The sequence below is a fragment of the Rhinopithecus bieti genome, unplaced genomic scaffold (genome assembly GCF_001698545.2).
Source record: "Rhinopithecus bieti isolate Rb0 unplaced genomic scaffold, ASM169854v2 scaffold_26428, whole genome shotgun sequence".
Taxonomy (NCBI): domain Eukaryota; kingdom Metazoa; phylum Chordata; class Mammalia; order Primates; family Cercopithecidae; genus Rhinopithecus; species Rhinopithecus bieti.
In genome coordinates, this window is record NW_016811745.1 from 189,026 (window position 1) to 204,536 (window position 15,511).

Consider the following 15,511-nt stretch of genomic DNA (forward strand, 5'->3'; position numbering starts at 1 on the left):
TAGTAATAATAATAATAATAATAATAATAATAATAGAAAAAAGCAAACAACTCCATCAAAAAGTGGGCAAAGGATATGAACAGACACCTCTCAAAAGAAGATATTTATGCAGCAAAAAGACACATGAAAAAATGATCATCACTGGTCATCAGAGAAATGCAAATCAAAACCACAATGAGATACCATCTCACACCAGTTAGAAAGGTGATCATTAAAAAATCAGGAAACAACAGATACTGGAGAAGATGTGGAGAAATAGGAATGCTTTTACACCGCTGGTGGGAGTGTAAATTAGTTCAACCACTGTGGAAGACAATGTGGCAATTCCTCAAGGATCTAGAACTAGAAATACCATTTGACCCAGTGATCCCATTACTGGGTATATACCCAAAGGATTATAAATCATGCTACTATAAAGACATATGCACACATGTATTTACTGTGGCACTATTCACAATAGCAAAGACTTGGAACCAACCCAAATGCCCATCAATGATAAACTGGATAAGAAAATGTGGCACATATACACCATGGAATACTATGCAGCCATAAAAAAAGATGAGTTCATGTCCTTTGCAGAGACATGGATAGAGCTGGAAACCATCATTCTGAGCAAACTATCACAATGACAGAAAACCAAACACCACATGTTCTCACTCATATGTGGGCACTGAACAATGAGAACACTTGGACACAGAGCATGGAACATCACACATGGGGGCCTGTCGGGTTGGAGGGATAGCATTAGGAGAAATACCCAATGTAAATGACAAGTTGATGGGTGCAGCAAACCAGCATGGCACATGTATACCTATGTAACAAACCTGCACGTTGTGCACAGGTACCCTAGAACCTAAAGTATAATAAATACATACATACATACACACATAAAATAATACTTAGAATGACAAAAAAATTAAACTAAAATTTGCTCTATTATCTCAATGTGAGAAAACAGCTACACAAATTTTAACCAAATTTCATGGGCATATATGGGATGGTCTGACCTACAGTCACTAGCATATAAAAAAAAATTCACTTTAGTGCAAAGACAAAAATGCACTTTGTGGAACTCTGGGGTGCCACCAAAGATACAGGCAGTTTAAGCACCAAAGCATCTAAGACTTTCAATCAAGAAATACAAGCTATAGCCAGGCGCTGTGGCTTACACCTGTAATCCCAGCACTTCGGGAGGTGGAGGCAGTTAGATCACGAGGTCAGGAGTTCAAGACCAGCCTGGTGAAGATGGTGAAACCCCGTCTCTACTAAAAATACAAAAATTCGCCGGGTGTGGTGGCGCATGCCTATAGTCCCAGCTTGGGAGGCTGAGGCAGAGAATTGCTTGAACCCAGAAGGCAGAAGTTTCAGTGAGCCAACACCACACCACTGCACTCTAGCCTAGGTGACAGAGTGAGACTCCATCTCGGGAAAAAAAAAAGAAATACAAGCTATTAAAAATTAGAGCATTATAGAGGAAAAAAAAGGTTTTCAAATGCAATAATCCCTTGGTGTCTTCAAGGGAATTAGTTCTAGGAACTCCCCTAAGGATACTAAAATCACGGATGCCTAAGACCCTTAATGGCATAGTATTTGCATACAATCTGTGGACATCTGCCCATATACTTGAAATCACCTCTAAGATTACTATGTACTTAGTTGTTATACTGTATTTTTAAATGTTATATATTTTTTATGGTTGTACTGCTATTTTTTAATTTTTTTCTGAACATTTTCTATCTGTGGTTGGTCATATCCTCAAATGCAGAACCCAGGGATATGGGCCAACTGTATGTGTCCCAAATTTGAAGTTACAAAAGCAGACTCTGAATTGTAAGCAGTGATTTTAAACCAAGATACTTCCCATAAGGCAACTTTAGCCTAAATCAGGCACCAATGCATTTATTTAATGTTGGCTAATTATTTTCCTGGCCAGATTACTAGTAAGTATATTCCAACTTTTAAACACATTAACTTCTAAAGTAGCAGTTTTTATTGCTATAAGCAATCTAAAACAGTAATATGTTCATTTAAGAACATGGAGGGTTTTGTTTTTCCTATTAGAAACCTACAATAAATTGAGACTTACTGAACACACAGAGTTGCTAAACCATTCAGAGTACAGAATAGTTTATAGTCTCCTCAAATTCTGGAGTAAAGAAATGACAATCACATCTAAAAGAATAAGAAAAAGATAACAAAATGACATATACTTTTGCCAACACACAAAGAAGGTATTTCCTAAAGTGGAAAATACCTTGATCACCTAAAGTAAAACTACTACTGAAACATTAATGTCAATAAACAAGTTCATATGACTAACCAGAATTCAGGCATTTATAAAAAAGCATTACTCAGAATGAAATATCCTATCCAAAGTCTCAAAAAAATTTTGATATTTTTACTGTGCTAAATATGGATGCCTTGTAATAGTCACATGTCTAAGAAACCCAATATCAAATACTTTACAGAAACTAAAACAGACACCAAGCTATTCAACCAGACTTAAAACCTTAGCTAACAATCCGAAAAAAAAGTCAGTAATACATAATCCTCAGGTGCTAGTCACTTAACGTTACATTTATAAAAATATGAGAAGTATTCAATACAAGACAAGAAATCAAGTAGCAACAATCAATAATTTCAATAATAATATAAAATACATTTATTTATTATATTAGAAATCAATATAATTTAGTCTTACCTCTGAACTGTAGTCATCTGCCGTGGTTGAAATTTCACTTTCCAGCTAAAACAAAATAAAACCAAATATAATTATGACTTTTTGTGCTAAATATCATACTTTACTAAGTCATTGCTATTGGTAAGATATGAAAAAAAAGTCACATAAAATACCACTAAAAAACTAGTAAAAATTATTCAAATCTTTAAAATTTTCATTTAATTATAAATAACAATGGCAAAATAATGCAACTAAAATGTACCAGTAGGCATTTTTCTAAATACAGAAGTATCAAGAGGTACTTTCATACAGAGTCTCATATACATATCATTTGTAAGCCAAAAGTACCAAGTAAGACAAAATTCTTCAATCCTCATACAGTAGCCCCCTCTGTATAGTATGGCTTCCTATAATTTCAGTTACCCATGGTTAATTGTGGTTAGAAAATATTAAAATGGAAAATTCCAAAAATAAATTCATAAGTTTTAAATTGTGTACTGTTCTAAGTGGCATGATGAAATCTTACTCTGTCCCATCCAGGACATGAATCATCCCTTTGTACACCATATACACACAGTATATGCTACCTGCCCAATAGTTACTTGGTAACCACCTCCATTATCAGATGCACTGTCATACAGTATGGCAGTATGCAGTATTGCAGTGCTTGTGTTCAAGCAATGGCCCCAAAGCACAAGAGTACTATGCCTAATTTATCAATTAAACATTATCGTAAGTATATGAGTATAGAAAAAAACACAGTATATATAGAGTTCAGTGCTATCTGTGGTTTCAGGTCTCCACTGTGGGTGTTGGACTATACTCTCAATATGGTTTGGCTGAGTTCCCCATCCAAATGTCATCTTGAATTGTAGCTCCCATAATTCCCATGTGTTTTAGGAGGGACCTGCTGGGACACAACTGAATCATGAGAGCAGTTTCCCCCATACCGTTCTTGTCGTAATGAGTAAGTCTCACGAGATCTGATGGTTTTATAAGGGGTTTCCCTTTTCCCTTGGCTCTCATTTCTCTCGTCTGCTGCCATGTAAGACGTGCCTTTTGCCTTCCACCATGATTGTGAGGCTTCCCCAGCCATGTGGAACTGTGAGTCCATTAAACCTCTTTTTCTTTATAAATGACCTAGTCTCTGGTATGTCTTTATCAGCAGCATGAACATGGAATAATACAACTATCCACAAATGAGGAGGAACTACTGTACCTCTTTAAAATGAAACAAAGTCCTAAAATGCTACTGTTAGAAAAGTTCGGCCAGGTGTGGTGACTCACACCTGTAATCCCAGCACTTTGGGAGGCTGAGGTGGGTGGATCATTTAAGGTCAGGAGTTCGAGACCAGCCTGGCCAAAATGGTGAAACCTCATCTCTGCTAGAAAAAACAAAACAAAACAAAACTAGCTGGGCAGTAGTGGTGCACGCCTGTAATCCCAGCTACCTGGGAGGCTGAGGCAGGAGAATTGCTTGAGCCTGGGAGGGAGAGCTTGTGGTGAACCAAGATCATGCCATTGCACTCTGGTCTGGGTGACAGAGTGAGACACTGTCTTAAAAAATAATAATAATAATTAAAATGAATCAATAAAAAAGAAAAGGTCAATTTATCTGAAAGAAAAATCATAACATCTTGATGCTAAAAGAGTAGTAACTAAAGAAAAAATAACCACCTTTGTTGTTGTAACACCTTTATAGTTTACAAAAGCACTTTTAAAGTCATTCTTGTTTCACTGTCACATCCCTGGATTTGGGTATGAAGTGAGCAGCTTTTTCAAGCTTCCCTAAAAGAAGTAGTAGAAAGAGTCAAGAACAACCCCAAATTTTCTGACTCCAAAAGTACTATTTTCACTATTGACCTTCTCATCTAACCTAAGAATCTCGTTTTAATGGTTAGAAAGGTGAGACCCAGAGAGTTTCACCCCTTCATTCAACAAATATTAACTTTCACTGTCTCCTTTCTCATCTACACCTATGGAATTTCTATTCAACATTCAAGTCCAAGTTCTAAAACTACCTTCTCCATGAAGTAGTAACCAAGGTCAAGAACAAAATAAGCTTGCCTGTAATCTAAAATGCTATTAACAGTGGTTCCTAACTCACAAGATTCCCTTTTTTTTCTTTTCAGACAAAGTCTCGCTCTGTCGCCCAGGCTGGAGTGCAGTGGCATGATCTTGGCTCACTGCAACCTCCACCTCCCAGGTTCAAGCAAATCTCCTGCCTCAGCCTCCCGAGTAGCTTGGATTACAGGCACACACCACCATGCCCAGCTAATTTTTGTATTTTTAGTAGAGACAAGGTTTCACCATGTTGGCCAGACTGGTCTTGAACTCCTAACCTCTAGTGATCTGCCCGTCTCAGCCTCCCAAAATGCTGGGATTACAGGCGTAAGCCACCGCACCCAGCCGAGATTATCTTTTAAATCCGAAACACTTTCATGATACAACCCCTCATATTCATTAAGTGCATATTGTGTACTAGAAACGGTAGTACTGAGAATTAAATGATGAATAAGACAGTTGTTGCATTCAAAATGCTAAAACTATAGAATAGATAACCCAAATATTGGTTTGTTATATTAAAAAAAGATAATACACCTTCGGGCCAAATCAAGCAGTAGAGTTGCCACACTGCATTATTTTTAAAATTCCAGTTTTAACAAAACAAAAATTACAAGACATATATAAAAAAAAAAAAAGGAAAGGATAGCCTATGCACAAGAAGAACAATGGCCAATAGAAACTGTCCCTGAGGAACACAGTTATTGTACTTAATAGACAAAGTTATTTTCAGTTTTGTCTTGTTTTTTGAGACAGGATCTCACTCTGTCACCCAGGCTGGAATGCAGTGGTATGACCACAGCTTGCTCCAGCCTCCACCTCTTGGGCTCAAGCGATTCTCCCACCTTAGCCTCTGGAGTAGCTGGGACCACAGGTGTGTACAACCATGCCCGGCTAATTTTTTTTACTTTTTGTAAAGACAGGATCTCCCTTTGTTGCCCAGGCTGGTCTCCAACTCTTGGGCTCAAGTAATCCCCTTGCCTCCGCCTCCCAAAATGCTGAGATTACAGGTATAAGCCACCACGCCTGGCCAACAAAGATTTTAACTTAGCTATTTTAAATACAGTCAAATAGCTAAAGGAAATAAAATCTAAAAAAGAGACAAAAAAAATTTAAATTGTAACAACAACACCTCACCAAATGAAGAATATCAATAAAACAAAGAAATTATACAAGAATCAAATAAAAATTCTATAGTTGAAAAGGAAAATAAATGAAAAAGCCACTGGAAGGACTCAGTAGTAGATCTAAGTAGGAGGGAGAGAGAATCAGCAAACTTCAAGATAGATCAATTGCAATTATCCACTCTGAAAAATAGAAAGATGACTATACGTTAGACCATTTAAATACTCAAAAAATTTTAAAAGACTGAATTTATATCATATAAAATGTGTGCTATAACATCTTTTGTCCCCGGTAACGGTTTTCGTATTAAAGTCATTGCAAATAGACACAAAAAAAGCATTTAACAAAACTCAACACTCAGTTTGGGAGCACTGGCTCATGCCTATAATCCTAGCACTTTGGGAGGCTTAAGCAGGCAATCACTTGAATCCAGGAGTTCAAGAGCAGCCTGGGCAACACAGCAAAACTCCGTCTCTACAAAAAAAAATACACAAATTAGCTCAGTGTGCTGGCATGGGCCTGTACTTCCAGCTACTTGTGGGGCTGAGGTGGGAGGATCCCTGGAGCCTAGGAGGTTGAGGCTGCAGTGAGCCATGAGTGCGCCACTGCATGCCAGCCTGGATAACAGAGTGAGATCCTGTCTCAAAAAACAGTAAAATAAATGGTTGGGCACAGTGGCTAACGCCTGTAGTCCCGGCACTTTGGGAGGCTGAGGTGGACGTTATCACTTGGGGTCAGGAGTTCAAGACCACCTTGGCCAACATGGTGAAACCCCATGTCTACTAAAAATACAAAAATCAGTTGGGTGTGATGGCTCACAATCCCATCTACTCAGGAGGCTGTGGCAGGAGAATTGCTTGAACCTGGGAGGTGGAGGCTGCAGTGAGCTGAGATCACCCCATTGCACTCCAGCTTGGGAGACAAAGTGAGACTTTGTCTCAAAAAAGTAAATAAATAAATAAAAATAAAAAATGAAAACCAAACAAAAAAACCCCAACATTTCTTCATAATGAAAACACTTAATGAACCAGGAATAAAAGGGAACCTACTCAATCCGATAAAGGATAGTTACAAAAAAAAAAAAAAAGCTAATATAAAACTCAATGGCTAAAAAAAAAACCTGAATGCTTTCCCCTTATTATGAGAAACAATACAAGGATGTCTGCTTTCACCACTTCTTTTCAACTTTGTCCTATATCTTCCAGCTATGGCAATTAGAAAAAAGAAAAAAGAGCATCAACATTGGAAAGGAAGAAGTTAAACATTTCTAGTTTAGTTGCAGATAATATGATCTCGTACACAGGGAAAATCCAAGGAATTCACACACACACACAAACCTATTAGAACTTACAGATGAGTTAGTGCTGCAAGGGTATAGGATACAAGATCAATATACAAATGTAGTTGTATTTCTATACATGGATAATGAACAATCAGAAAATAAAGTTAAGAATACAATTATATTTAGAATCGCAGTAAAATGCTTAGAAATAAAACAGCAATAAAACGCTTGGTGGCCAGGCATAGTGGCTCATGCCTATAAATAATATTTCACAGGCATAAGCACTTTGGGAGCCAGAGCAGGAGGATCGCTTGAATCTCGGAATTCGAGACCAGCCTGGGCACAGAGTGAGGCCACATTTCCACAAAAAAAATAAAAATAAAATAACAAAAACAAAGCCAAGTACGGTGGCTCATGCCTGTAATCCCAGGATTTTGGGAGCCCAAGGTAGGTGGATCTCCTGAGCTCAGGAGTTTGAGACCAGCCTGGGCAACATGGCGAAATCCCATCTCTACCAAAAATACAAAACGTTAGCCAGGTGTGGTAGCATGCACCTGTGGTCCCAGCTACTCAGGAGGCTAAGGTGGGAGGATGGCTTGGACCAGGGTGTCAGAGGTTGTAGTGAGCCGAGATGGTGCCACTGCACTCTAACCTGGGTGACAGAGTGAGACCCCATCTCAAAAAGTAAATAAATAAAAATTTTTTAAAAAATGTTTGAGTGTATATTTAACAAAACAAATGTAAGACATTTACACTGAAAACTACAAGATAACATTAAAAAAAAACTAAAAACCTAAATAAATAAAAAATCCTGCATTCATAGGTTGAAAATTTAATATTGTTAAGATGACAAAACAGATTCAATACAATCCCTGTCAAAATCCTTGGTGTTTTTAATGCAGAAACAGAAAAACCTGACCCTAAAATTGATACAGAAATGCAAGGCAACGACCAAAACAATCCAAAAAAGAAGAAAGTTGGAAGACTCACACTTACTGATTTCAAAACTTGTTATAAAGCTACATTAATCAAGACTTGGGGGCATAGTAGCAATGGCTAAACATACAGATCTACAGAATATAACTGAGGGAATAAATATAAACCCTCACCTTTATATTCATTGTCAGTTCATTGGGAAAAGAATAATCTTTTCAACAAATGGTGTTGGTACAACTGGATAGTCACAAACAAAAAAAAAATGAAGTTGGACACCTATCTCCCATACTAGCAAAGGCCTAATCATGGCACACTGCATATCTTTAAATCTGCCTTCTCCACTAGAATTTTCCTAAAGGGCAGAGACAATCATATCCATCTTTGTAACGCTGGTCCTCAATCTTTGGTGTACTGCAGTTGTTCAACAATGTTAAATTAAACTCCCTCTTTGAGGTGATAAAATATTTTAGGTACGACTGTTTAGTTACCATACTACTAGAACGTTCAAGAGGATATAAAAATCATGATCAAATTGTGCATAGTTGCTAATGACTGTTGTTATTATGACTACTTTACATTGAGAACCATAAATGATTAAAAATCTGGGAGAATACTTACTTCCACAGAGAAGACCTGCTCATGACTGGTTATTTCTCCACTAGGTAGAGTTCTCATTATTGTAGATTCAGGAGTCACAGTTGCTTCTACTCTCTGAGAACTATTTATGTACATTTCATCACACTGTGATTGATCAACATTCAAATCATGGTGTGCTGACACATCATGTTTACTGCTTGTCGTTTTTCTCTTTTTTTTCTGCTTCTTGGAAGGATTCTGCCCATCCGATTGAGCTTTTCTTTGTCGAAACTGGGCAAGCTAAGAAAAAAAATTACCATTATTGTCAAAGATAATTTTTCTTTATTGCCACCAAGAAAAAAGCAGCTTTGGGAGTCTCTCTTTTAAAGACCAAATTATCACTAAATAAAAATGATGACAAAATAAAAAACAATTATTACAGTCTTTAATGTAACTACTGGAATGCAAAGAAACATTTCTGAATAAACCTACTGAAATATTGAGGGGTAAGAACTGAAAACGTCATGTCTAAATAAAAGAAAATTCGCCCAAAATTAGGCAGAATAAGGGAAATCATGCACTGTCATTCACTGCTTGGTGAGAATATAATGTCACCAAGATTTTATTTTATTTTTACTTTCTGAGACAGGGTCTTACTCTGTCACCCAGGCTAGAGTACAGCAGCACCATCACAGCTCACATCAACCTTCTGGGCTCAACGGATCCTCCCACCTCAGCCCCCAAGTAGCTGGGACTACAGGAACATGCCATGACACCTGGATAATTTAATTCTTGTATTTTTTTGTACAGACAGGTTTCTGCCATGTTGCCCAGGCTGGTCTTCAACTCCCGGGCTCAAGCAATCCATCTGCCTCAGCCTCCCCAAAATGCTGGGATTATAGACGTGAGCCACTGTGCTAGCCAATTTCTGGATTTTAGATTATACGAAAACACACACACATACACACACGCACACAGAGAGCACTAAATGAATTTGCTTTCTGGAATTTCTGGGTCTTCTATTACTGTACACTAAAAACACTTAGTTCATGCAAAAAGATTTGGCTATATAAAGTGGTCACTGCAGCCTTATTTATAATGGGAAAAAAACTGGAAATAACTTAAATATCAAACAGCAGTGCTTTCTGGCCCTTAATCGTTTACATATCATCATCAGGATTTTTGTCCTATCCTAGAGCCACCTTTATGTATCATTTACTTAACATGTTTTAACCAATGTAGTTTTCTTATTTAAATTTATTTTAAGAACAGAGGCTTCTATTAGGTCAGTACAAAAACTGCAATTGCTTTTGCACTGACCTAATAGCCCCAAAATGGTGGCATAGAAGCAAGTTGCCTTCACTCCCCCTCACAGAAAACCAAAAACAAATATACAGCGCCTAGATTATTACTGGCAACATCCCAGAACTCAAATATGAGGAAAAAAATAGTATTCAAGACCACAGAGAAGTGAAAAAACTCTGAGCAGAAGTTAAAAGAATTAGACTTTGATTTTCCTGATTCCCATTCTCCTAATCTGCCCAGCACCAAACATGGAAAATATTCCCCTGACTCAACGGTTTTTACACTGGAAAAAGTAAGATCAAGGTGGACAACCAGCTTCCCCATCAACCTGGGCTCCTTGACAGGAGATCTGTCCCTGGCTCGACTCATGGGAAGTACTGGGAATATCTGAAGGGAGAAATATGCCTAACAGCCAGAGACAAAGTGGGAATGCAAGACTACCATTCCTAGCCCTGAAAAACCCTGCTTTGTAACTTGGCCAAAGGAGACGCCAAATCAGACTGGCTGTTCAGCAGCATCACACTGTAAGAGGTTCATGCCACAGGTCCTTTGGGCACGAGCCCCTAGCCAGCCTAGGGGCCTTTGGGACCTTACCCATCAAGGATGGATAACACTGATTGTTTACTAGAACTGAGGCAAACTGGGGCTAAAGGCATCATATGCATTATATTATGGAATACTGAAATGGAGGCAGTGACATACTGCAAAAATAAAAGACAACAAAACATGAAAGATTCTCTAAGCAAACACATCCAGTAAAAGCTAAAACAAGCCAGACAGAGAAGACTAGAATAAATAACAAAATCTTCACTTTAAAAACATAGACATATATCCACAAGAAACAACAACAAATGGGAAACCTTGACTTAGTCAAATGGACAAAGCAAAGAACTAGTGAATGACCCTAACAAGACAGAAATATGTGAAGTCTGTGAACAAGAATTCAAAATAGCAGTTTAAAGGAAACTTAGTGATCTCCATAACACAGAAAAGCAATTCAGAAATTTATTAGAAAAATTTAACAAAGATTACAATTTTTTAATTAATCAAACAGAAATTTTGGAACTAAGAAATAGATTTGCTGAACAGAAAGAATCATTAGAGGCTTTCAATAGAGAATGGATCAAACAGAAAAAAGAATCAGTGAGCTCAAAGACAGGCTACTTAAAAATACACAGAGGAGAAAAAAGAAAGAATGAAAAGGAACAAAGATTACCTACAAGATACAGAAAATTACCTCGAAAGATCAAATCTAAGAATTATCAATGTTCAAAGGGAGTTCTAGTCTTCACTGTCTGGCTTGTTTTGTTTTTTACTGAATGTGATCACTCAGAGAGTCTTTGTAATTTATGCATTGTTTTGTATCTTTTTTTTGTACTATGTCACTGCCTGTTTTCAGCACTACATAATATAATGCCTAACTATAATGCAAGGGGAGAGAAATCTTATTCAAGAAATAATAAAAACTTTCCAAAACCGGAGAAAGAGATAAAATATCCAGGTATAGGAACACTAGAGAACAAGGCAGATTTGACCCAAAAAAGATTACTCCAAAGCATGTAATAATCAAACTCTCAATGGTCAAGGACAAAGAGAGGATCCTAAAAGTGGCAAAAGAAAAGAAGCAAACAAGGCATTAAAGAGTTGTACAAAAGAGCTACAATTTATCTGGCAACAGACTTCCAAACAAACACCACAGAGGTCCTACAGGAGGAAGAAACCATATAGGAGGATGTGGGACAACATGTTCAAAGTGCTGAAGGAAAAAAATAGCCACCCAAGGATACTGTATCCAGCAAAGTTATCCTTCAAATACAAAGAAGAGGAATAAAGTCTTTCACAGACAAACAAAAGCTGAGAGAATTCACTAACACAGACCTGTCTGACAAGAAAAGCTAAAGAGAGTTCTTCAACCTGAAAGAAAAAAACACTAATGTGAAAAAACAAAACATGTAAAGGTATACAACCCACGAGTAAAATTAAGTACATGGACAAACCCACAATACTCTTATACTGTAATTGTGGTGTAGCGCCCACCCATAACTCTAGGATGAAGTCCAAAAGACAAACCTGCCAACAACATTAATAACTACAGCATCCTATTAAGAAATGGGCAATATAAAAACATGTAAATTGAGACAAAATAAAGTCAAAATGTGGAGGGAATGGAGTTAGAGTATAGAGGGTTTTTTTTCTTTTTTTCTTTTGTTTCTATTCTTTGTCATCCAAGGTAAGCTGTCATCTCGTTAAAATAACTTCTTGAAACTATGTCTTTTTAAGTCTCACAGTAACCACAATGCCAAAAACTGTACTATATTCACTACAAATAAAAATCAGCAAATTAAAACATACTACCAGAAAAAAAAAATCACTTAACTTCAAAGAGAGTAAGAAAGGAAGAGAGGAATTACAAAACAACCAGAAAACAAGCAACAAAATAGCACTAGTAAGACCTCACTTATTAATAATAATACTGAATGTAAATACACTCAATTCTTCAGTTAAAAATGGCGAAAGTGGCTGAATCAATACAGAAGTAAGACCTAACCATAAACTGCCCACAAAAAACCCACTTCGCCTATTAAGAGCATGCACAGACTGAAAGTGAAGGGGTGGAAAAGGATTCCATGCAACTGGACACCAAAAAAGAACAGGAGTAGCTATACTTATATCAGATAAAATAGGCTACCAGTCAAGACTATAAAAAGAGACAAAGAAGGTCATTATATAATGATAAAGGGTCAATTCAGCAAGAGTATGTAACTATTATAAATATCTATGCACCCAGCACCACAGCTCCCAAGCATAAAATGCAAGTATTAATAGATCTAAAGGGAGAGACAGACTGCAATACAATAATAGTAGTGAACTTAAATACCCCAATCCCGGTATTGGACAGATTATCCCAAGAGAAAATTAAAGAAAACATCAGAATTAAAATATACACTACGCCAAATAGACCAGACTGATATTTACAGAACATTTCACCCAACTCCTGAAGAGTATTCTTTTTTTTTTTTTTTTTTGAGACGGAGTCTCGCTCTGTCACCCAGGCTGGAGTGCTGTGGCCCGATCTCAGCTCACTGCAAGCTCCGCCTCCCGGGTTCACGCCATTCTCCTGCCTCAGCCTCCCAGGTAGCTGGGACTACAGGCGCCCGCCACCTCGCCCGGCTAGTTTTTTGTAGTTTTTTTAGTAGAGACGGGATTTCACGGTGTTAGCCAGGATGGTCTCGATCTCCTGACCTCGCGATCCGCCCGTCTCGGCCTCCCAAAGTGCTGGGATTACAGGCTTGAGCCACCGCGCCCGGCCAAGAGTATTCTTTTCATCAGTACATGGAACATTCTCCAGAATAGGCCATATATTAGGTCATAAAACAAGTCTCAACAAATTCAAAAGTTAGAAATCATATCAAGTATCGTTTCTGACCATAATGGAATAAAACTAAAAATAAGTCACAAGAAGAACCTCAGAAAACACAAACAAATAATAATTAAGCATGTTCCTGCTGGGCATGGTGGCTCATGGCTGTAATCCCAGCACTTTGAGTGGCTGAGGTGGGATGACTGCTTGAGCCCAGGAGTTCAAAACAAACCTGGACAACAAGATTTCACTTTGTTGCCCAGGTTAGTCTCAAACCTACAAAAATTCAAAACATTGGCTAGGCATGGTGTCCCACGCCTGTGGTCCCAGCTACTTGAGAGGCTCAGACAGGAGGATTGCTTGAGCCCAGGAGGTCCACTGCACTCCAGCCTGGGCAACAGAGAAAGCCCTGTCTCAAAAAACAAAACAAACAAACAAAAAACCAACATATTCCTGCAGGACAAATGGGTCCATGACGAAATTAAAAGGGCAATTTTTAAATTTCTTGAAAGAAACGAAAATGGAGATACAACATACCAAAATCTAGGTGATAAAGCAAAAGCAGTACTGAGAGGGAAATTTATACCAATAAAACAATATGAGAAAGACTTTAAACAAACAACCAAACAATGCACTGCAAAGAACTAGAAAACCAAGAACAAACCAAACCCAAAATTAGTAGAAGAAAAGAAGTAACAAAAATCAAAGCAGAGACAAATGAATTTGAGGCCAAAACAGTCAATACAGAAGTCAATGAAACAAAAAGTTGCTTTTCTGAAAACATAAAATCAACAAACCTTTAGCTATCCTAATTGTCACAAAAGGAGAAAGGTCAAATAAAATCAGAAATGAAAAAGAAGATATAAAAAATGAGACCACAGAAATACAAAATCATTACAGACTATTACGAACAACTATATGCTAACAAATTCAAAACCTAGAAGAAAAGATAAGTAAATTCCTGGACACATAGAACCCATCAAAATTGAACCATGAAGAAATAGAAAACCTCAACAAACCAATAATGAAATCGAAGCCTCAATAAAAAGTCTCTCATCAAGCTGGGAGTGGTGGCTCACACCTGTAATCTCAGCACTTTCAGAGGCTGAAGTAAGCAGATTGCTTGGGCTTGAACTCAGGAGTTTGAGACCAGCCTGGGCAACATGGCAAAATCTCGTCTCTACCAAAATACAAAAAAATTAACCAGGCATGGTGGCACATGCCTGTGGTCCCAGCTACTTGGGAGGCTGACATGGGAAGACGGCTTGAGCCCAGGAGGCAGAGGTTGCAGTGACCTGTGAACACACCACTGCACTCCAGCCTCACAACAGAATGATACCCAATCTCACACACACACACACACACACACACACAGAGTCCCCCATCAAAGAAAAGCCCAGGACTTGATGGCTTCACTTCTGAATTCTACCAAACATTTGAAGAAAGAATAACAATTCTTCACAAACTCTTCAAAAAACTGAAGAGAAAGGAGTACTTCCAAACTCATTCTATGAAACCAACATTATCCTGATACCAAAACCAGACAAGAACACAACAGAAAAAGAAAACTATAGGCCAATATCACTCATGAACATAGATGCAAAAATCCTCAAAAAAATACTAGCAAACTGAATTCAACAACACATTAAAAAGATCACTCACCATGATCAAGTGGGATTCATCCCAAAGATACAAGGGTAGTTAAACATGTGCAACTCAACAAATGTGATACATCACATTGAAAGAATCAAGAACAACACCCCGAGAAGGAAGAGCAAGATGGCCGATTAGGAACAGCTCCAGTCTCCAACTCCCAGCGCGAGCGACACAGAAGACCGGTGATTTCTGCATTTTCAACTGAGACTCCACCTCTGGGGACAGGGCACAGCTAAACAACAAAAGGGAAGCAGCAGAGGCCTGTGCAGACGCGAACGACTCTGTCTGACAGCTTTGAAGAGAGCAGTGGATCTCCCCACACAGAGGTTGAGATCTGAGAATGGACAGACTGCCTGCTCAAGTGAGTCCCTGACCCCTGAGTAGCCTAACTGGGAGACATCCCCCACTAGGGGCAGTCTGACACCCCACACCTCACAGGGTGGAGTACACCCCTGAGAGGAACCTTCCAAAGTAAGAATCAGACAGGTACACTCGCTGTTCAGCAATATTCTATCTTCTACAACCT

The 15,511-nt window shown here is 38.2% G+C and overlaps 1 protein-coding gene across 1 annotated transcript in view; it reads right to left on the reverse strand.

The window, feature by feature from the left end:
• Window positions 1–15,511, reverse strand: part of AKAP9 (A-kinase anchoring protein 9) — a 175,645-nt gene that overhangs the window by 130,193 nt on the left and 29,941 nt on the right. The window contains 2 exon segments of the mRNA XM_017894950.1: window positions 2,702–2,746; window positions 8,706–8,963. Coding sequence (XP_017750439.1) covers window positions 2,702–2,746; window positions 8,706–8,963 — 303 coding nt within the window.